Source organism: Gadus chalcogrammus, chromosome 4 (assembly GCF_026213295.1).
Source record: "Gadus chalcogrammus isolate NIFS_2021 chromosome 4, NIFS_Gcha_1.0, whole genome shotgun sequence".
Taxonomy (NCBI): Eukaryota; Metazoa; Chordata; class Actinopteri; order Gadiformes; family Gadidae; genus Gadus; species Gadus chalcogrammus.
In genome coordinates, this window is record NC_079415.1 from 4,381,193 (window position 1) to 4,403,319 (window position 22,127).

A 22,127-nucleotide genomic window follows, 5' to 3' on the forward strand; every position below is an offset into this window, starting at 1 on the left:
TTTTTGTTCTATCTTCACACGTGCCCCTTGAGCTGTGATGTCCAGGCTGAATCTTTTAGTGCACCACGCCTCGACATATTTATGAAGAATATCGCATTGTTGCGTTAAATCCATTTTTTAAATCGACAACCGGCTGGTCCTCCAACCGCCAGGGGGGGATCGGTCCTTCCAAGATTCCAGGGTCGGAACGTACAGTAGGCGGGTCCTTCCTCGGTTACCAACGAATCCGCGTTCGGATACTGACAGGAGCGGCCCGCCTAGTGCGCGATCCAACCGGTGATTGGATGCTCCGGGAGGAGAGGAGCCGCGAACTGTACCTTCCGACCCTGCGATCCTTCCGACGACCCCCTTCCGCTGAGTTCCGGTAAACATCTCCGTGCTACGAGTGTGTCGGTGGAGACACAACACAGTTTGCCGCTGGTGCACCATCAATTCTCTTTAACTGACACCTGAATATTTCTACATCCGGTGCGTACAAATCTTTAACCTTTAAGTGGCCATCCATGTCTCCGTGCGTCCATGCAGCACATGTGGCCGGTGTTGTTGAGGAGGGGGGGGGGGGGGGTGGTCTGCAGCTAACCCGCTAACGCTGGCTGGTTGGAGATCCTCCATAATACAGTGTCAACACACACACACGTCATACACACACGCACACGTATACATATACTTGCACGCACACACACACACACACACACACACACACACACACACACACACACACACACACACGCTTGCACTCTGCGAAACCAGCATAATGCTGGGTTGAATGATACCGTCTGGTTGAAATGCATTGCGTCGGACGAGAGGCTGCCATTCAAACCCATTGTCTCAATCCCGTCCCATGCTCTGGTTCTGCTCATGTTGGGGTTTTGATAATGAAGCCGGTTGATGATGGGAGACGATAAAACGCCCGTTCCCTGTGTCCCCCAGCCGGACAGACGCACCACAGCTCAGCCATGTCTCTCTATGACGACCTGGGGGTGGCGGCCAACGATACCAAGACGGAAGGCTGGTCCAAGAACTTCAAGCTCCTTCAGTCCCAGCTGAAGGTGAAGAAAGCGGCGCTGACCCAAGCAAAGGTACGACCCTGTGTCCGATCGTCTTCATCCTTCTATCGTCCAACGTCAACCTTGTGCGATTGATGTTAGCTTAGATATGAGTTGATTAGTACATATTAATTGTGTGTGTGTTTGCGTGTGTCTGTCTGTGTGTGTGTGTGTTTTTGTATATGTATGTGTGTGTTTGTATATGTATGCGTGGGTGTGGGTTTGTAAATGTGTGCGTGTTTGTTTGTCTGTGTATGTGTATGTTTGTATATGTGTGTACGTGTGTGTGTTTGTATACCTTGTTTGTGTGTGTGTGTGTGTGCGTTTGTATATGTTTGTGTTTGCTTGCTTTTGTGTGTGTGTGTGTGTTTGTATGTATACTTTGTGTGTGTGTGTGTGTGTGTGTGTGTGTGTGGCTGCGCGTGCACAGACCCAGCGCATGAAGCAGACCACGGTTCTGGCGCCCGTCATTGACCTGAAAAGAGGCGGCCCCGTGGACGACCGGCAGATCGCCGACACACCGCCGCACATCGGCGCCAGCCTCAAGGTAGCTTCGCCGCCCCCCCCACCCCCCCCCCCCCCCAGTGCTCAGTGTGTTAGGCCAAACTCGTCTGTCATCGCGCGGCAATCAAATTCTACATGTTGAGTGGCACAATTAATCCATCCGTCCGGGGAATTCAGGAATTCATGTTGTGACGGAAGCTTACAAAAACTCTTCACACCCAACCCTTATCGTCTGCTTCTTCAGTGTTTCACAACCTTTTGGCGTTTGGCCTGTTTTTTTTCCTTCCTTCCCGAGTTCTTTATCAGTGTATCAATCGTCGTCCTTCCCCCCCCCCCCCCCAGGACACAGTGCCGGCGGGCTTCTCCCCCGGCGACGCCCTTGTGCCCCTCGCCGACGAGTATGACCCCATGTTTCCCAACGACTACGAGAAGGTCATCAAGAGGCACCGCGAGGAACGGCAGCGCCAGCGGGAGCTGGAGAGACTGAAGGAGATCGACGAGAGGGACAAGTAGGACCCCCGCACGCTGTTCACGTCCTCATTCACGCACTAACACGCACACACAGACACACAAGCATACGCGCACACACACACACGACACACAAAGACGAATGCGCACACGCACATGTGCACACACACACCGAGACACAAAGACCCGTGCTCGCACACACACACACACACACACACACACACACACACACACACACACACACACATGCGGAACAGATATGGAATAAGAAAACCCGTTTGCCTTCCTGTGCGAGCGTGTCATGGTGTATGTGCTCGTCGTCTTGTGTTGCCAGGAAGAGGAAGGACCCACGCCAAGAGGGCGTGGCCCCCAGTGGGTTTTCCCGCTTCCCGGCGGCGGAGGGGGACTCCGACGATGAGGACGACTACGAGAAGGAGAGGAGGAAGAGAGGTGAGTGTCCCCAGGGCATGGAACGACAGAGGGGGGGGGGGGGGGGGGGGTCTGATTGATTGATTGATTGATTGATTGATTGATTGAGGCCCCGTTCATACGAAGGGAAAACACAGATATTCCCACGCGGCTTGGCCTCTCATTTACACGAAAACCTTGTGTAAACCTCAATCATTTTCTAAAAGCTCCGGCCAAAGTGGAGATTTCTGAGAACGCCGGTTATGTGTTGTCATGTCCACTGGGAGAAACAGGGTTTTTAGGTTCTCAAGCGTCACTTTATGCGCCAGAAAATGCGCCCGTGGATGGTCGCATTTTCTACAAACGTCATGTGAGCGCAAAATGTCAAACGTCATGTGAGCGCTCGCTGTCACGAACAAAACCTCGCGCCATATAGGGGGATTATTTGTTCATCAACACGGCGGATGCGAGCGCAGAATGATCGCAAAAAGAAAATTTGTTTGACGGGTTGCCATGGTTATCTCCGTGTGGTTAATTTGCAGCTGCGGTGTAAATTAGCGATTGTTGTCAGTTTACTGTAACATTAAACTAATCAGAAAAAGCGCTTATATGCTATAGACCAGGGGTCTTCAATTAAAATTTAACAAGGTCCAGTTACTAAAAATTCCTTCCAAGAAAGGTCTGAACCTACCACGTCCGAATAGCCTTCTTTTGTCAAATACAATCAACACAGCATATTACCTTATATTTTCAGATGTATTTATTTTCAATTTCCAAATAGCTTACTTTTAACCATGAAAAAAAACTAGTAAGTCAAAGTAACGCGTATTAACATTTAAAGTAAACAAAACAGGTACATTAGGCCTGCAATTCAAGTAAACATAAAAAGTGCATAAGGCCTACATGTGAAGTAAGCAGAACAGGAACACTAGGCCTACACTTCAAATAAGCACAAAATGCATTAGGCCTACATTTCAAGTAAGCAAATCAGGTACACCAGGCCTACATTTCAAATAAACACAAAAAGAGCATTAGGCCTTCATTTCAAGTAAGCAAAACAGTGTCTCAAGTGGTGTTAGACCCAACAGGTCCTCACAGATCTCTTTCTTGTCTTGATGAAACAATCGCAAATAAACCAAAAGCTGGGCATTATCCGTTACATCTGAAGACTCATCAATGGCTAAGGATGGGGCACTCTGAACAGCCGCATGAAGCTGTGACAGTGCGTCATCTGATAACATTTCGGATCTTCCGGTTGTCGTTGCAGCTCACATTGGGATTTGCTTTATTTTTTCACACAATTCATCCCTTTGTTTACCTTCAAGTAACGTCTCGGCAGCGGCGTTCAAGCACTCCTTCACAACAGTCGTGTCACTGAAAGTTTTTTTATGTTGCCCCACATTCCATGCAATCTTAAGTGAGCATTCATTTGCACGTTGCTGGCCTGTAAATGAGTGTGTGAAGACACGCATAGACCTCTCATACTGAGCTCTGAGCTCGGATATTTTCCACGCTCTTACTTCTGACTTCTGGGGATGCTTTTTCCTCGAAGGATCTGTGTTTGGATTCGTAATGCCGTTTAATATTCCTGCTTTTTATCAGCGCCACGGTTTCAACACATAAAAGACCCAACAACGGTTTTGTACTGCCTTGCGGGAGAATGAACATTTATTGGTCAGTCCATTCATCTTTGAAATGTCTGTTTTCGGGTCAACTTTCCTTATTTTCGAGCAAGCCATTTTCTCATTCCAAATCGCTCTTTCAGTAAACAAAAAAATGTATTGGCTACTTCTACATGTTGAGTGGCACAATTGTGTGGCTACTGAGTGACGCAAATACGCACATGCCGTGACAGACGGAGGGAGGGGGGGAGTTCTGTGAGTGCATGATCTTTGCTCTGTGAAGATCATTGATTTTTGCTGTTTTTATGCTGTACTACAGACTATTCTGCCTTACAATTTGTATTTCAGTGAGAAATGATTTTACTAACATAATCATGCTTTGTATAGTGAAATCATAAAAAAAAAAAAAAAATTGGAGATGCCTGCTATAGACCCTATACTATCTGTGGTATAATGGCTGGGACGAATTTCAAATTTTAAATATGTACACTTTATGTTGAAAGTATGGACGCTCGCGATTCCCATTCAAACAAATGTGATTATTCTTCAAAAAAAGAGCCGGTAAATCGTAAAAAATGGTTTAAACTGTTGTTTTGAAAGGAACAGGAAGTCGCTCGTGTTGTTCGTTGTTGTTGATTCTGAGGATTCTGATTGGCTTGCATGGCTTTATCCTTCTCCCTACACTGCCGCCCATAGGTTTGGCATAGTTATAATGGCGCTCAACGGGGTACTTATGCAGGTTGATGTAAAGGACAACTTTTCTGAAAACAATGTTGTGTGCACAATGTTATTTTTGAAAACGGAGGGCGGGAAATATTAGTTTCTCTAATTACCCTGCTATCTATAAACATGGCCTGAGTCATCTCAAAGTTATCAATCTGTCACTGAACCCAACCTCAGATCCAGCCGGGCCGCTGGTTAAATACCTGTTATTCTGGTCGATGTTGTACAGATGTTATTACCTTAAATGGTTACATTGACGCATGCCTGACGCCCTGACCTTGCATCCTTTGCGGGTATCCAACATCTTATTTAAATGCTTACACTACGAAAACAACTTCCCCAAGTTGTGTACTTTAGGTAATTACACCATTCCTGGACCAGGATCTGTTTCCAGATGTCTCATTCCTAAATTGCTGTGGCCTAGAATCCGCTATAATCCCGCCCCTCTCTCTCCTTCTCCCACTTCCTGTCTCTCAGCAATGGGCGGGGCCGCCATCGCACCTCCTTCTTCGTTGGTGGATAGAGACGGTGAGTACCTTCCTCCGGGGACATGGGCTCTGCTCTGTCTCTGTGGAGTGTGTTGAAAGGCTGTGCAGTGCAGCCTGGCCCCTCAAGAGGCTGCATGGTGTCTGCTATACCGTGGGTAGCCACCAGGGGGCAGAACCTTCAATGGGAACTGCGGGACTCGCATACTCTTTATTTTTTGTGGATATACAAAGGTATAAAGTTTAACTTACAAATGCCTGGTTAAACCCAGGTGGCCCTCAAAATAACACCAGATAGGGGTCTTCTGTCTGACCAGGGCTTAATAGACTAGACCAAGGCAAGAAGGTTTGCTACTCTACCCTGGATCATAACAGCGTCTGACCCCTTCTCTGAAAGACAGGAGTCGCTCATTGGTCTTCTATGTAGCGTTGGCTGTACAGGTGTATAACGTGTGTGTGTGTGTTATTCTCTCTCTCTCTCTCTCTCTCTCTCTCTCTCTCTCTCTCTCTCTCTCTCTCTCTCTCTCTCTCTCTCTCTCTCTCTCTCTCTCTCTCTCTCTCTCTCTCTCTCTCTCTCTCTCTCTCTCTCTCTCTCTCTCTCTCTCTCTCTCAGGCTCCGCCCCCTCAGCCTCGTTCTCCTATGAGGATGAGGCCCGCCCCCCCAGGGGGAAGGCTGCCATCCCCCCTCCCATGTACGAGGACTCTGATAGGCCGCGGTCCCCGCCCGGTCCCACCAACTCCTTCCTCGCCAACATGGGGTCAGTGGGGTCACACACGCACACGCATGCACGCACGCGCACACTTACTTAAGAAAGACTCACCCACTCACTCTAAGAAAGTCACACACTCTTAGAAAGACACACACTTCAGAAAGAAACACACACACTTAAGAAAGACTCACTCACTCTAAGAAAGTCACACACAGTCACTCTAAGAAAGACACACAAGCATACACTCTAAGAAAGACACACACACACTTAAGAAAGACACACACCCACACACACTTAAGAAAGACACACACACACACACTTAAGAAAGACACACAACCACACACTCACTTAAGAAAGACACACACACACACTTAAGAAAGACACACACCCACACACTCACTTAAGAAAGACACACACACACACACTCACTTAAGAAAGACACACATTTAAGAAAGACAATCAGACACACACACACACTGAGAAAGACGCACACACACTAAATGATTATCAATCGGAACAAGGCTTATCAATATTGGAGCTGATAAGACCATATGTCCTCTCAGACTCTGTTTTGGACGAGAAACATGACTTGCTTGTCCCTGTCCTCTTCTGTGTGTCTTTGTTTTGGTTGCATGATGTATGATTACGTCCTGTGTGTCCGCATAAGAACCTTGTTGTGTGCGAGTGTGTGTGTGTGTGTGGGCACTGTTCTTGATTCGTGTCTGGATTTGTATTTGTGTGATGGGTCTTTATTGATGACACATCTCTTAATGTGTGTGTGGGCCTGATCTCTTAATTTCTCTGGATGTGTTTTTTTGTGTGTGGGCCTGATCTCTCTCTCTGTCTCTGTCTCTCCGTCTGTCTCTGTCTCTCTCTTTCTCTCTGTCTCTCTCTCTCTCTCTCTCTCTCTCTCTCTCTCTCTCTCTCTCTCTCTCTCTCTCTCTCTCTCTCTGTCTGTCTGTCTGTCTGTCTGTCTGTCTGTCTGTCTGTCTGTCTGTCTGTCTGTCTGTCTGTCTGTCTGTCTGTCTGTCTGTCTGTCTGTCTGTCTGTCTGTCTGTCTGTCTGTCTGTCTGTCTGTCTGTCTGTCTGTCTGTCTGTCTGTCTGTCTGTCTGTCTGTCTGTCTGTCTGTCTGTCTGTCTGTCTGTCTGTCTGTCTGTCTGTCTGTCTGTCTGTCTGTCTGTCTGTCTGTCTGTCTGTCTGTCTGTCTGTCTGTCTGTCTGTCTGTCTGTCTGTCTGTCTGTCTGTCTGTCTGTCTGTCTGTCTGTCTGTCTGTCTGTCTGTCTGTCTGTCTGTCTGTCTGTCTGTCTGTCTGTCTGTCTGTCTGTCTGTCTGTCTGTCTGTCTGTCTGTCTGTCTGTCTGTCTGTCTGTCTGTCTGTCTGTCTGTCTGTCTGTCTGTCTGTCTGTCTGTCTGTCTGTCTGTCTGTCTGTCTGTCTGTCTGTCTGTCTGTCTGTCTGTCTGTCTGTCTGTCTGTCTGTCTGTCTGTCTGTCTGTCTGTCTGTCTGTCTGTCTGTCTGTCTGTCTGTCTGTCTGTCTGTCTGTCTGTCTGTCTGTCTGTCTGTCTGTCTGTCTGTCTGTCTGTCTGTCTGTCTGTCTGTCTGTCTGTCTGTCTGTCTGTCTGTCTGTCTGTCTGTCTGTCTGTCTGTCTGTCTGTCTGTCTGTCTGTCTGTCTGTCTGTCTGTCTGTCTGTCTGTCTGTCTGTCTGTCTGTCTGTCTGTCTGTCTGTCTGTCTGTCTGTCTGTCTGTCTGTCTGTCTGTCTGTCTGTCTGTCTGTCTGTCTGTCTGTCTGTCTCTCACTCTCTCTGTCTGTCTCTTTCTCTCTGTCCCTCTCTCTGTCTCTGTCTCTCTCTCTCTCTCTGTCGCTCTCTCTGTCTCTCTGTCTGTCGCTCTCTCTGTCTCTCTGTCTCTCTGTCTCTCTCTCTCTCTCAGGGGTACGGTGGCCCATAAGATCATGCAGAAGTACGGCTTCCGGGAGGGCCAGGGCCTGGGGAAGCACGAGCAGGGCCTGAGCACGGCGCTGTCAGTGGAGAAGACCAGCAAGAGGGGGGGCAAGATCGTCATCGGGGACGCCGCCGAGAAACGTAAACACAGGGGCACACACACACTAAAAGACACACACACACACAAGGGCAGACACACAGGCAGACACGCACACACATTCTAAAAGACACACACACACACTAAAAGACACACACGCACATACGTACACACAGATAAACACACACACATAAACAAACATGTAAATACACACAAAGGGACACACGCACACGTTAAGAATGCTTAAGGCACGTTTGGTTGATGCAATGAATAGGACATACTTGTCCGTGATTCCTCAGTGATATGGAATTTTGTGTGTGTGTGTGTGTGTGTGTGTGTACCCAGCGGGGTCCAGCCAGGCAGCGGCGGTCGAGGTCGGAGTTCCTCCAGGTTGGCCCCCCATTTCCTTTTTTTCTTCCTTCCTGCATCACTTCCTGTCCCTCATCACTTCCTGTCCCTCATCACTTCCTGTCCAGCCTCACTCCCTGTCCCAGCTGTATCGTGCCCATTGGTCTGCTCAAAGTTGTGTCTTCCATTCGATGGACATGGAGAGTAAGACGACACTTGAGCACGTACCCGGCGATATGAACATGTATGTTCCCCCAAACTCAAAAACAAATTGAGGCCCTTTGAGACCATGCCGTCAATCAAGGGCCACGACCCACCAATCAGAAGGACCCCTCGCCACTGCGCCAGACGCGACAGTCGTGGTTCAGCACCGGCGCTGACCCCGCCCCCCTCTCTGTGTCTTGTCCAATCAGCAGACCCGGGCAAGAAGAGCGACCCCAACCCCCTGACGGAGATCCTGAAGTGTCCGACCAAGGTGGTGATCCTGAGGGTGAGGAAGGGGGGGCATGGGGGGGGGGGGGGGGGGCGAGTGGTGTGTGTGTGTGTGTGTGTGTGTGTGTGTTTGGGAGATGTTTTGTGTGTCTGTGTGGGAGATGTTCCGTGTGTGTGTGTGTGTGTGTAGTAGATGTTCTGTGTGGGATATTCTGTGTGTGTTTGTGTGTCGGTCCGTCTGGGAGATGATCTCTCTCTGTGTGTGTGTGTGTGTGTGTGTGTGTGTGTGTGTGTGTGTGTGTGTGTGTGTGTGTGTGTGTGTGTGTGTGTGTGTGTGTGTGTGTGTGTGTGTGTGTGTGTGTGTGTGTGTGTGTGTGTGTGTGTCTTGTCCGTGCGGTAGATGATCCCTGTGTGTGTGTGTGTTTGTTTGTCTTGTCCGTGCGGGAGATGATCCCTGTGTGTGTGTGTGTGTCCGTGCGGGATGTACTCTGTCTGTGTTGGTTTTGTGCCTGACGTGGGGGTCTCGGGTCACCAGAACATGGTGGGTCGGGGGGAGGTGGACGAGGACCTGGAGGGGGAGACCAAGGAGGAGTGTGAGAAATACGGGAAGGTCATCAGGTGTGTCATCTTTGAGGTGAGTCCGAGACACACACACATCACCTTGGGTTGCTATGGTGTTAAACTTACTCTTATTACAATGTACTGTCGTTGCTGGTGTGGTCACTGTCGTGTTTGGGTGTTGTTGTATTTTGTTATTACTGTTTAGGATTGTGTTACTTTCATTTGTGTAGTGGTTACTGTTGTTGTGCTCAAGTTGATACTGTCGTCGTTGTTAGTGTGAGTACTGTTGACAATATGGTTGCTTATACGTGTGTGTGTGTGTGTGTGTGTGTGTGTGTGTGTGTGTGTGTTTGTGTGTGTGTCACCTGTCCGGACGCTCTCAGATTCCCGTGGTAACAGACGACGAGGCGGTCCGGATATTCCTGGAGTTCGAGAGAGTAGAGTCGGCCATCAAAGGTCAGTGGGGACACTTCCTGTCCTGTTGATGTTGTTTAGCCCTCAAAAAAAGCATAACGTTCATCCTGGCACGTTTTGAGTTGAAGTGCATCCGAGGAAGGAACATCGATTTGGATCGAAAAAGCAAACATTGTCCGTGAACAATTTTTTATATAAATCGGAAAAACACATCAATCAAATGCACTGCATTTATAACGCGCTTTTCTAACCAGTGTTCACGGAAAGCGCTTTACGATACTGCCTAACATTCACCCAGTCACACACATTCACACGCCGACGGCGGTGTCAGCCACGCCAGGCGGCAGCCAGCCTGTCGGCAGCAGGCCCCTCGGCGCCGGGGATCGAACCAGCGACCTTCCGGTTACAAACCCAACCCCGCTCTGCCTCCTGGGCCACGGGCCGGCCATCAACGAGGCTCTATTATAAATAGAGTAATAATATACTGCCCTGGGGGGGGGGGGAGGGGCATGCTGTGGTGTTTACGGCTCCTGAATCGCCGCGTCACCATAGTTACCAAAACAGCCCGGCCTGTCATTTTGAAGGATTACCGCCGGTCCGATGACCCGCTTGTTGACCTGCGGGGGCCGCTGGAGTCACGCGGTGTCCGCGCGTCCCGTCTCTCTGCGGGTTCTCAGGAGTTGGCAGTGTGAGGACCGAGGGGGACCACCACCTTCTGGGGGGCCGGAGCCCGGTTCGCCCGGAGAGGTCTTTACCCCGAGCTAAAGGCTACGGGGCGCAAGCTGGTGTCAGGGGGGGCTCGAGCGCTCCACACCCGATAGGAAAGGCACTGGGTTTGATTCCCCGACCCCGACCTGCTCCGGGAGGGCGTCAGTATCCCCCCGGGGGAGACGCTAGATAAACGCTGGAGTTAGCTCAATGGCTACGGCGGCGGTCTCTACCGTCTACCGTGCTTCTGAGGCTGACCCCTCTGGATGATGGCTTGTATAACGACGAGTGACGTAGCCGTTGTATAACCGCTCCCCTACCTAATGTGGGCTCCCAGTCTTAACTGGGACGGCCCAGAAACAAGGTGAGGGCGGGTTCCTCCCAGGAGGAGCTGCATCACCAGCCTCGACCCAGCTTCTCTCTCCCGCTCTCGCTCTCTCGCTGCGCTCTAGCTCACTGTTACTCTCCTCTCAGAATAACAATGAACCAGCAGAACTCTTGAATGAACGCTGGCGCTAGGCTAAAAGCTAAGATGAAATGGTAGCACCACTTGCAGTGGGGAAGCTAAGCTAACATCTCTCCTATTGCCACAGGTAAGCTACGCTAAAGGCTAACCTGTCAAGTGACACTTCTCGTGCCCAATGTAAAATGAGAAAAAAGGAAGCAAATATATTGGTTGGTGGAAAGATAAATAGATAAAGATAATATTTATCAGTATGTGCTACACGTCAACCTCCTAAGATGGCGCAATTTGATTGGTTCGCTATCTCGGGATATTTGGCAATATCCCGAGATTGAGATCTCAAACTCGTGTAATTGTTTTCATGCGCGTGACGAGCGGTGCTTGTAAAAACAAATAAACCGCTAATAAAAACAAATGCATCCCGGCAAAGTGTTATCGTGTTTATTTTTGGAGTGTTCACGTGTAGTATATACTTAAACAATTATTCACCTCAGGCTCCGTGAATAGTGGGGAATTCCCAACTGTTCACTTTCCCCCGGCGATTAATTGTTAAATAGCAGACGCTTTTATACAAAGCAATTCACAGTGAATTAAGGAGGAGGTTGGGCTTATCTTGCTCAAGGAGGCCTCCAGGTTGGGTTGCCTGAATCCGCAGCCCAGAGGCTTTTTTTCCCGATAATAACCGGCGTTCTATATATTATCTCTTACATATCTGTTGTTAAAGCACAGCTGTGCTTCGTTAAATAAATAAAAAAAATAAAAATGTTTGATGGTGAATACTTGTGGAGTTAAAACTACACACTTTACCCGTTTTGTTGAAAATATCGTTACAATATCATATTCATACCATCATACCATTCGAACAAAAAATACGGGTTTGAGTTTTGGTTCCTCTCAGACACACACACACACACCTCATGCTGACACACACACACACCTCATGCTGACACACACACACACACACACACACACACACACACACACACACACACACACACACACACACACACACACACACACACACACACACACACACACACACACACACACACACACACACACACACACACACACACACACACACACACACACACACACACACACATTCCTCGTAAGGCTGTGCGACTTCCTCGCATTCCTTGGACTGTAACATCTTATCTTCACAAGGAAAAAAAACAAGCGTGTTTGGGTACTACAAACACACCGTGTTTATACTACACATTTCAAACCCACACTGGGTCATCCCCAGATAAGGCCGCTACTGTTGTACTCGACGTACTGGGGGGAAGAACGGTGTGTATTATGGTCTGTGTGTTCCAGAGGTTCTGTGGCGCCTCAGTGTGACCCACTGAGCGCCCCGACGTCTGAGCGTGTCCGACCGGCCTTTTGGTTCCGCGGGCGCCTGATCGCTTCACGCCAAATGTTGTCTGCGTCTTTCCCGAGGAGAAGAGCCAGGTTTTACCGAGGGGAATCCCAGTGACGACGGATCTGTTGACAGATGATTGCTGTACACTCTGGCTTTGACAACTCTCGAGTTTAAAACCTCTCTTAATCCAGTCTTCTGTGCCTTTCTGTCTCTCTGGACTTTGTCTGTCTCTCTAACCTCTCCCTATTTCGCCCCCCTCCCCCCCATATCTCACCCTCTCTGTCTACCCTCTCCCTCCGGATCTGTCTCTCCCCAACCCCCCGCCACCCTCATGTCTCACCCTCTCTGTATGTCTCTCTTTCCCTCCCCATCTCTCCCCCATATCTCCCCTCTCCCTTTCCCTCCGTATCTCTCCCTCTCTCCCCCATATCTCACCCTCTATGTACGTCTCTCTCCCTCCTGGTGTGTCTCTCGGACTGGCTCTCTTTACCTCCCCCTTTCTCTCCCCCTCTCTGTACTGACTCTCTTTCCCTCCCCCTCCCTCCCTCCCTCCCCCTTTACAGCGGTGGTGGATCTGAACGGCCGGTACTTTGGGGGCCGCGTGGTGAAGGCCTGCTTCTACAACCAGGACAAGTTCAGGGTCCTGAACCTGGGGGAGGTGGTGTGAGGAGACCCCCCCCCCGTGGAGAGAGAGAAAGAGAGACACACACACACACACACACACACACACACACACACACACACACACACACACACACACACACACACACACACACACACACACACACACACACACACACACACAGCCCTTTGTAAATAACCAAGATGATCTCTTTTTTTTTTTTTTATATGAACTGGCCAGCAAACTGTGTATTAAATGTTACTCCCGTAAAGAAAACGGTTCTGTTTCTGTTCTGTCCGTTCACACACCTCTGCGCACCTTCAGTGGGCTCCTCCCACCTTCATTAGGCTCCTCCCACCTCAACTTGGCTCCTCCCAAGACCCGATCACAGGGCGATGTTATCGGTGAAACAAGCCAAGCAGGTGCTGCATTCTGAGGTGTGTGTGTGTGTGTGTGTGTGTGTGTGTGTGTGTGTGTGTGTGTGTGTGTGTGTGTGTGTGTGTGTGTGTGTGTGTGTGTGTGTGTGTGTGTGTGTGTGTGTGTGTGTGTGTGTGTGTGTGTGTGTGTGTGTGTAACGGCTGGTGTAACCGGTGTTCCTTGATTAGTGAATGCAGCACAGGTGTGCAGCGTGTCACCGGTCGCAGGTGAGGCGGCTTCAACCAGCCACACATTGGTTCCAAAAATAGGACACAATAGCGATGCATCATCTCCGATACCGAGGCCGTTCACACCCACGTGAATTCCTGGGAAGGACTGTTTACTTTCAAGAGCCCAACTCCGCTCTCTGCTTCCGATTTTCCCCTTGTATTCTACTGCGCCTCAACGCACGCAATCGCCTCTCTGAAGCGGTTAGATAACTTAACACACACACATTCACACAGCTTCCCTGTCACCTGGCTTTGGGACGTCACAACATGACCTCTGTCCTAGGGATGGTTTCCTCGGGGGTGTTGCCGTCTTAACATAGACCGAGAGGAGGAGAGCGGAGCCTCATTACAGCCTTGCATAAGAGCAGACACACACACACACCCACACGTACACCCACACACCAATACACTCGCACTCGGTTATGCACGCACGCACACACACACACACACACTCGGTTATGCAAAAGTGTCCCCTGAGCTGGGAGAGCGAATGTCGTCATGGCGACTCCCAGCAGGGAAGAGGTTCTAGTTCAGAGAAGGGGGGGAGGGGGTCAAGAGGTCAAGAGGTCAAGAGATCAAGAGATAAGATGCTGTGTGTGTTGCCATGTTCATGCGAACAGGTTACCGCCCCGATATCTGCTCAACTAATCTCGAACAGAAAGGCGTGTCTGTGTGTAAACTGTGACTCTAAGCCCATGTTAGTCAGTCTCCGTACAGTACTGTGTGTGTGATTGTGTGTCAGTCCAGGAGTGGCTTGCTGACGGAGTAGGATCGGAGACCCCCCCCTACCACACACACACACACACACACACACACACACACACACACACACACACACACACACACACACACACACACACACACACACACACACACACACACACTGTACGCACAGTGTGGGTGACCCCAGGTCTGATCGTATGTCTACCCTGTGCTCAGGTTTTAGCCAGAAGCTGACGTCTGGTTCTGAGGAGCCAACCTAGGCCTCTCTTCGTACAACACGTTCTACCCTTCTCCAGTGGAAGGGACTAAACCCCCCCATCCCCCACACACACTCCTCACTTACGCACACACACACACACACACACTTTGATAGTTGGTCAACATCTCAAATATCCCTTTGGATTTAAACACGTAGCGTTGCGCAAGAGCCAAATCATGTTTTAACACTAACAATGACAAATTGAACAACTTGCACTACTGCTGGCTTATTCTGAAATCGGTTCATATTTTTATCATATCCAGTCAAAGCTGAGCATTTAGATTTTTTTACTTTTTATATATTCTTTTAACCCGGGGCAGCACTGTGGGCTGGGCTTGTGCTACCGTTGACTTGATGTTGACGTGCGCCGGCGCTCGTTCGGTGCCGCCTGGTGACGGCCCGGTTAGATGCCCGGTGACTCAATGCGTCCATCTGCGGTCAACTTAATCCCAACCGCTTTACATTATCCATACCGCGCTTCAGTGTCAATAAACCTATCACCCCAATAAATAATCAATAGTATAACTGAAACGAATGCGTGTTTATAACTTAATAACGCACACGGTTCCTCATCCATATTTAAATAAGTGGGTGCAGTGGCGTCGGTCTCACCCAAGGGGGGCGCCTAGTGCGCGCCTGGGGGGTGGCGCGCATGTGCATACTGCCATCCTTACCCAGCCACGAGGGGGCGGGGCCACCGGTGTCACGCTTTTCCCACAGACACCCGCTATGAGCCGGCGAGTTAAATAGAGAATCTGGGACAGGACCCGGGTAGATTACCTTCACGGCTCAGCCCGGACGCTGTTGACAACACCGACAAGCCCGAACTCAAACGCAACCGTTAGTGTATCTTTGAACAAACTATTTCACAATTTGAACCCGGTTCTTTTCAACCGGGCGGTCATTAGGAAAATCACACCGCCGCTTTGGAAAGAGGGCCGTCGCACCGGGAAGCGCCCCGTTACGCGTTCATTACGCGTTCATCCATCGCCGGTCCGACCGACCGATCCTCCTCCCCACCATCGGAGGAATGCCCAGAGAGCTGACCCAGAACAGGATCCAGAAGATCTGGATTTCCTCCAAAGATGACAAGTCTCCCTCGCGGAGGAGAGGTATGGTACCCGAGTGACTGGAACCGCTCACGTGTCTGGTCAGGGACCGGGCTCATCTGCCCGGTCCCTAACCGATCCCCGTAACCTTGTACCTGGAACCCGACCCCCGGTACCCGAAACCCGCTAGCCCAGAACGAATGTCACCGGGTAGACGAGTTAGCCTCTGCTCCAGATAATGTAATGCGTCTAGACTGGTTATCATACCTGTTATCAGATGTAACATATGAGTCATATTAATTACCACGAGATAATACTATCCGTGCAGCCGGTTGATGTGGTGGTGGTGGTCCACATCCGGTGGTCCTCCCTCGCGGCACGGAGGTCTAGGCTTTCATGAAAGACGCAGAGGATCCGAAGTGCGTGACCAGGGAGGATATGGTTACCATGGCAACCGGCTGCAGCCCACATCGGGTTTGGGTAGCGCGGGCTTTTGTGAGGGGGGGGGGGGGGGGTCTCGGCAAGTGCACGGACCCCCCCGGAGATGCGACGGGGGGGTTATGTGTAAGTGAGCGCATCGCTCTGAGATTGGAGCGTCTATATGGCGCGAGGCGGACACTGGTTGGTTTGCTGTCCCTGCTAGCCAATGGGAAACGACGCGGTGCTCATTGATGCTGTGTGTGTGTGTGTGTGTGGGGGGGGGGGGGGGGGGGTATGGTTATGGTTATGGCAGGTCGAAACACGGCTGTGTTGACTTCTGTCCGCGGTAGACAATGCTTGGAAGTTTGTAAGCTCCGTGAGGTCTGATGGACAATTTGACTCATTTAGTCACAGTCGGCCGTAGCTAACGTCGTTGAAGCGCGCTTCTACGAGGCAGTCGCTGCAAAACAGATCCTGTGTCTCCCTAACTGAGACCGAGCGGTGTGTGTGTGTCCGTCATTAAGATCTGTTGACCTCCTCCTCCTCCTCCTCCTCCTCCTCCTCCTCCTCCTCCTCCTCCAGCACACATGATATAATGAGATCACCTTAGAAGTAAAACCAACATAGAAGTTTGTGTGTGTGTGCGTGTGCGTGTGTGTATTTTTGTGTGCGTGACCGAACAGTTAGAGACGGATCATGTCGTAGAATAAGATTGTGATTCAGAAAATAACGTGAAGAGGATGAAGAGCTGTAGGGCGGGAAGGTTAAATACATTAGCCCAGCAAATGTTCCCGCCTAAATGGCTTTATCCGTTTTTCCGTTTGGATGCCAAGGGTGTGTGTGTGTGTGTGTGTGTGTGTATGAGAGAGGGTAATTAAGGTTGTTAAAACATCAGCATGAGTTACTGCGTGCATGAAGGAGGTGTCGTTGCTGTTGTGTGAGCCAACCGAGACTAAGTGACATCTCAGTTTGACGTCTTACTTAATGATATTTATAACAAACAGTGTACAGGCTGGTTCCAGACGTTATTCTTCTCATTATACAATGGTATAATGAGAAGAAGGTAGCATCAATACAACTTTGAAGTTGATATCTCATATCATAATCAGCCCATTTCGTTTAAGAAGATAAACCCAACAGGGTTCAACTTAAATTTATGCACCGAGTCATTCAGCCGCAACCAGCCCGACCCTGTCTCACCCAGCATCACCCTGCTCCGCAGCCAATCACAGGCGGCGCTGAGCTGCTCATTTGCATGTTGTGTTTGTCATTTGAATACATGAATGGTTGAGTGATGGAACATGACATGCCTGGAGGCCTGTTGGTGCCAGCCTGCAGGGGCAGGCCACCGACCTGACAGGTGGAACTCCCGTCACTAACGTCGTGCACACTCCCGTGCACACACACACACACATGCACAATCCCTCGAGCACGAGAGTGGCTGTCACGGTGCGCCTAACCAGAGAGTCGGAGGTCAGCCGGTTCTGCAGAACTGAATTAGACGGTTTTAGGATCAGAGCTGTTCGGCTTCTGAGGCGTGTTGACACTCATCTCTCTCTCTCTCTCTCTCTCTCTCTCTCTCTCTCTCTCTCTCTCTCTCTCTCTCTCTCTCTCTCTCCTCTCTCTCTCAGGGGCGGGGCCTCATCTGGCCAACCCCCCCACGGTCATCGTCATGGTGGGCTTGCCCGCCCGAGGAAAGACCTACATGTCCAAGAAACTCACCCGCTACCTGAACTGGATTGGCCTGCCCACCAAAGGTACACACACGCACACACGCACACACACACACACACACACACATGCACACAGACACATACAGACCTCTTTGAATTATTTTTTTATTTCTCCAAACGCTTATTAAAGATGTGTGTTGGCGTGTGTGTGTGTTTGTGTTGTAAAGTCTTCAACGTGGGCGAGTACCGCAGGGAGGCCGTGAACTACAGCTCCTACGACTTCTTCAAGTCCGACAACGAGAATGCTCTGAAAATACGACAGTGAGCAACACACACACACACACACACACACACACACACACACACACACACACACACACACACACACACACACACACACACACACACACACACACACACAACCACATGTACACACACACAAACACACACACACACACACACACACACACACACACACACACACACACAGCCACATGTACACACACACACACACACACACACACACACACACACACACACACACACACACACACACACACACACACACACACACACACACACACGGCCAGTATGATACGGTGGTGCTTCAGTGGTTCACCCAGAGGTCTCTCTTGTGTCTCTGCAGTCAGTGTGCCTTAGCAGCTCTCAGGGACGTCAAGTCCTACCTCACCGACGAGGGGGGAGAAGTGGCGGTGAGTTTCCCATCATGCATCTCTTCGCCAGACACACCTTTCACAGAGCTGTTCATTTTCCAAAACCACACGGATATTAACTTTTCCCACGGGGGTTAATGGAAATACATGACTAACCGTTTATGTTAGAAATAGCTCTTGGTTATTTATTAATTGTAGGGGATTTGTTTTTCCAGGTCTTCGATGCCACCAACACCACCCGCGACCGAAGGGACATGATCCTGGACTTTGGCGGCGTCAACGGCTTCAAGGTAGGGCGATGACGGGTCACTCTGTTACCATGACGATTTTCTAATCAATACTGCCTAACATTCACCCACTCATGCACACATTCACACATCGAATGGCGGAGTCAGCCATGCGAGGCGAACGCCAGCTCGTCGAGAGCAGTCAGGGTGAGGAGTCTCGCCCAGGGACACCTCGACACTCAGCTAGGAGGAGCCGAGGATCGAACCAGCAAACTTCTGGTTACCAGCCAACCCGCTCTAACTCCTGAGCCACATGCCGACAACCTCTCTAGGCACTCCCCCACTGAGCTGCTCTCCGTCTCTGTTTCTGTTTCAGATCTTCTTCATAGAGTCGGTGTGTGACGACCCCAATGTCATCGCTTCCAACATCATGGTGAGGACTTGTTTATTCAAGCAGTTTCGGTGTCTGTGGTGACGTTTTTTGCCGACGCTGGTGTTCTGACGTTGGACTTCCTGTCTGGGCAGGAAGTGAAGGTGTCCTGTCCGGACTACCAGGACTGCAACAAGAACGACGCCATGTTGGACTTCCAGAAGAGGATAGAGTGCTACAAGGCCGCCTACCAGCCACTGGACCCAGACCGCTACGACCGGTAAGCCTCAGAGTCTCTCCTTAGCTACCTTACTCTCTCTCACTCTTTTACTCTCTCTCTATCTCGCTTTCTCACTCTTTTTATGTGTCTGTCATTCTCTCTCTCTCTCTCTCTCTCTCTCTCTCTCTCTCTCTCTCTCTCTCTCTCTCTCTCTCTACACAGTGGGCTCGACACTAGGATTGTTAAATCACTTAATAACCGTGGTTATTAATTAACATTAATCAGTAGATATTAAGTGACATTCTTGCTTAGCAATTTTCCTAATAACTCCTATTTATTGCTCTAAACATACTCATTCATCCACTCTTTTCTTCCTCCCCCACCTCCTCGACTTCCATCCCCCTTCTCCTCCTCCTCCTCCTCCCCCTTCTCCTCCCCGTCCCCCAACAACTCCTCCTCCTCCCCCCCTCCCCCTCCTCCTCCTCCTCCTCCTTCCCCTCCTCCTCCCCCTCCCCCACCACCTCCTCCTCCCCCTTCTCCTCCCCCACCTCCTCCTCCCCCTTCTGCTCCCCCACCTCCTCCTCCTCCCCTTTTCCTCCCCCCCACCACCTCCTCCTCCCCCTCCCCCTCCTCCTCCTCCCCCCCCCCTCCTCCCCCTCCCCCTCCTCCCCCTCTCCTCCTCCCCCACCTCCTCCTCCTCCTCCCCCTCCCCCTCCTCCCCCTCCTCCTCCTCCCTCTCCCCCCCCTCCCCCCCTCCCTCCCCCCCCTCAGGGAGCTCTCCTTCATCCAGGTGATCGACGTGGGCCGGCGGTTCCTGGTGAACCGCGTGCGGGACCACATCCAGTCCAAGATCGTGTACTACCTGATGAACATCCACGTGCAGCCGCGCGCCATTTACCTCTGTCGCCACGGCGAGAGCCTGGGCAACCTGCAGGGCCGGCTGGGCGGGGACACGGCGCTGTCGCCGCGCGGGAGGAAGGTGGGCACGCACACGCACACACACACACACGCACACACTCAGACACACACGCACAGACACGCACACATGCACACACACTAAAACATGATTCACTGTAGCCCAACCTCAATTGCGGAGTTTACTTTAACTTCGTCGTGTTTACATTTCTACGACTGATAATGTGTTATACATACCGGTAGTTTATAGAAGCTGTATTTTTTTTATATATTAACTTTTTATCCGTAGCAAAACACAAATGATTAATGTGTGTGTGTGTGTGTGTGTGTGTTCGCGTGCGTGCGTGTGTGTTTGCGTGCGTGTGTGTTTGTTTGTGTGTGTGTGTGCATGTGTGTGTGTGTTCGCGTGCGTGCATGTGTGTGTTTGTGTGTTCGCGTGCGTGCGTGTGTGTGTGTGTGCGTGCGTCTGTGTTTGTGTGTGTGTGTGCGTGTGTGTGTGTGTTCGCGTGCGTGTGTGTGTGTGTGTGTGTGTGTGTGTGCATGTGTGTGTGTTCGCATGCGTGTGTGTGTGTGTGTGTGTGTGTGTGTGTGTATGTGTGTGTGTGTGTGTGTAGTTTGCGACGGCGCTGGCCGGCTTCGTGGAGCAGCAGAAGCCCCGGAACCTGAAGGTGTGGAGCAGCCAGCTCTGCCGGAGCATCCAGACGGCCGAGGACCTGGGGACCCCCTACGAGCAGTGGAAGGCCCTCAACGATATCGACGCTGTGAGTCCTCACTCACTCATATTCACTCACACATTCATACACTCACTCATACACCTGGGGGCCCCTACCAGCAGTGGAAGGCCCTCAACGATATTGACGCTGTGAGTCCTCACTCACTCATATTCACTCACTCATTCATACACTCACTCATACACCTGGGGGCCCCTACCAGCAGTGGAAGGCCCTCAACGAGATTGACGCTGTGAGACCTCACTCACTCATATTCACTCACTCACTCATATTCACTCACTCACTCATTCATATACACTCGCTCACTCACTCGTATACTCACTCACTCACTTACTCACTCACTTACTCACTCATTCACTCAGATACACTCACTCATTCATATACGCTCACTCATTCACACACACACACACACACACACACACACACACACACACACACACACACACACACACACACACACACACACACACACACACACACACACACACACACACACACACACACACACACTCACACTTAATCAGGACTATGGAAGTGTGTATATATTTAGACAGAGAACTGCAGTGTGTAGCCATACATTGTGAGTAACAAGGAGTCTAATTATTGTGTGTGTGTGTGTGTGTGTGTGTGTGTGTGTGTGTGTGTGTGTGTGTGTGTGTGTGTGTGTGTGTGTGTGTGTGTGTGTGTGTGTGTGTGTGTGTGTGTGTGTGTGTGTTCTCTACTAAGGGTTTGTGTGAAGACCTGACGTACGACGAGATGAAGGAGAGGTTTCCGGAAGAGTTCGCTCTGCGAGATGAGGACAAGTACTATTACCGCTACCCATCTGGAGAGGTACACACACACACACACACACACACACACACACACACACACACACACACACACACACACACACACACACACACACACACACACACACACACACACACACACACACACACACTTACACACACACACACACACACACACACAAATGCCGGAATGTTATTTAGATACACAATATCGCATTATATAAACATTAAACTGAAATCAAAACACCATATCAGTAATGAATGATGCAATATCTTCTTAAGATATGGCAAGACCTTTTCGAATAACACATCTAAAAGCACAGCCAGAATAACATGCCTGTGTGTGCGCGTGTGTTTGCGCGTGCGTCTGTGCGCGTGTAGTCGTACCAGGACCTGGTTCAGCGCGTGGAGCCGGTGATCATGGAGATGGAGCGACAGGAGAACGTTCTGGTCATCTGCCACCAGGCCGTCATGCGCTGCCTGCTGGCCTACTTCCTGGACAAGAGCGCAG

The 22,127-nt window shown here is 50.4% G+C and overlaps 2 protein-coding genes across 4 annotated transcripts in view; both read left to right on the forward strand.

The window, feature by feature from the left end:
- Positions 1–349: 349 nt before the first annotated feature.
- rbm17 (RNA binding motif protein 17) lies at positions 350–13,188 on the forward strand. Of its 2 annotated transcripts, none has more exons than XM_056589349.1 (13): positions 350–468; positions 931–1,079; positions 1,477–1,593; positions 1,893–2,059; positions 2,353–2,468; positions 5,249–5,299; positions 5,870–6,014; positions 7,896–8,047; positions 8,349–8,393; positions 8,765–8,841; positions 9,319–9,417; positions 9,728–9,800; positions 12,859–13,188. In XM_056589349.1, exons 2-13 carry the CDS (start codon positions 957–959, stop codon positions 12,960–12,962), a joined length of 1,269 nt encoding a protein of 422 aa, XP_056445324.1. In that variant the 5' UTR covers positions 350–468; positions 931–956; the 3' UTR covers positions 12,963–13,188. The 2 variants fall into 2 exon arrangements, with proteins under 2 accessions (XP_056445324.1, XP_056445325.1); XM_056589350.1 differs by having other exon boundaries at positions 1,483–1,593.
- Positions 13,189–15,277: 2,089 nt separating this feature from the next.
- pfkfb3 (6-phosphofructo-2-kinase/fructose-2,6-biphosphatase 3) overlaps positions 15,278–22,127 on the forward strand; it is an 11,330-nt gene continuing 4,480 nt past the window's right edge. For both annotated transcript variants that reach the window (XM_056589084.1, XM_056589083.1), the window contains exons 1-11: positions 15,278–15,658; positions 17,647–17,772; positions 17,916–18,009; positions 18,335–18,401; positions 18,578–18,652; positions 18,966–19,022; positions 19,115–19,239; positions 19,951–20,158; positions 20,709–20,855; positions 21,552–21,656; positions 21,998–22,127. In XM_056589084.1, the coding sequence (XP_056445059.1) occupies positions 15,577–15,658; positions 17,647–17,772; positions 17,916–18,009; positions 18,335–18,401; positions 18,578–18,652; positions 18,966–19,022; positions 19,115–19,239; positions 19,951–20,158; positions 20,709–20,855; positions 21,552–21,656; positions 21,998–22,127 (1,216 nt within the window). In that variant the 5' untranslated portion in view covers positions 15,278–15,576. The remainder of the gene's footprint in view (positions 15,659–17,646; positions 17,773–17,915; positions 18,010–18,334; positions 18,402–18,577; positions 18,653–18,965; positions 19,023–19,114; positions 19,240–19,950; positions 20,159–20,708; positions 20,856–21,551; positions 21,657–21,997) is intronic.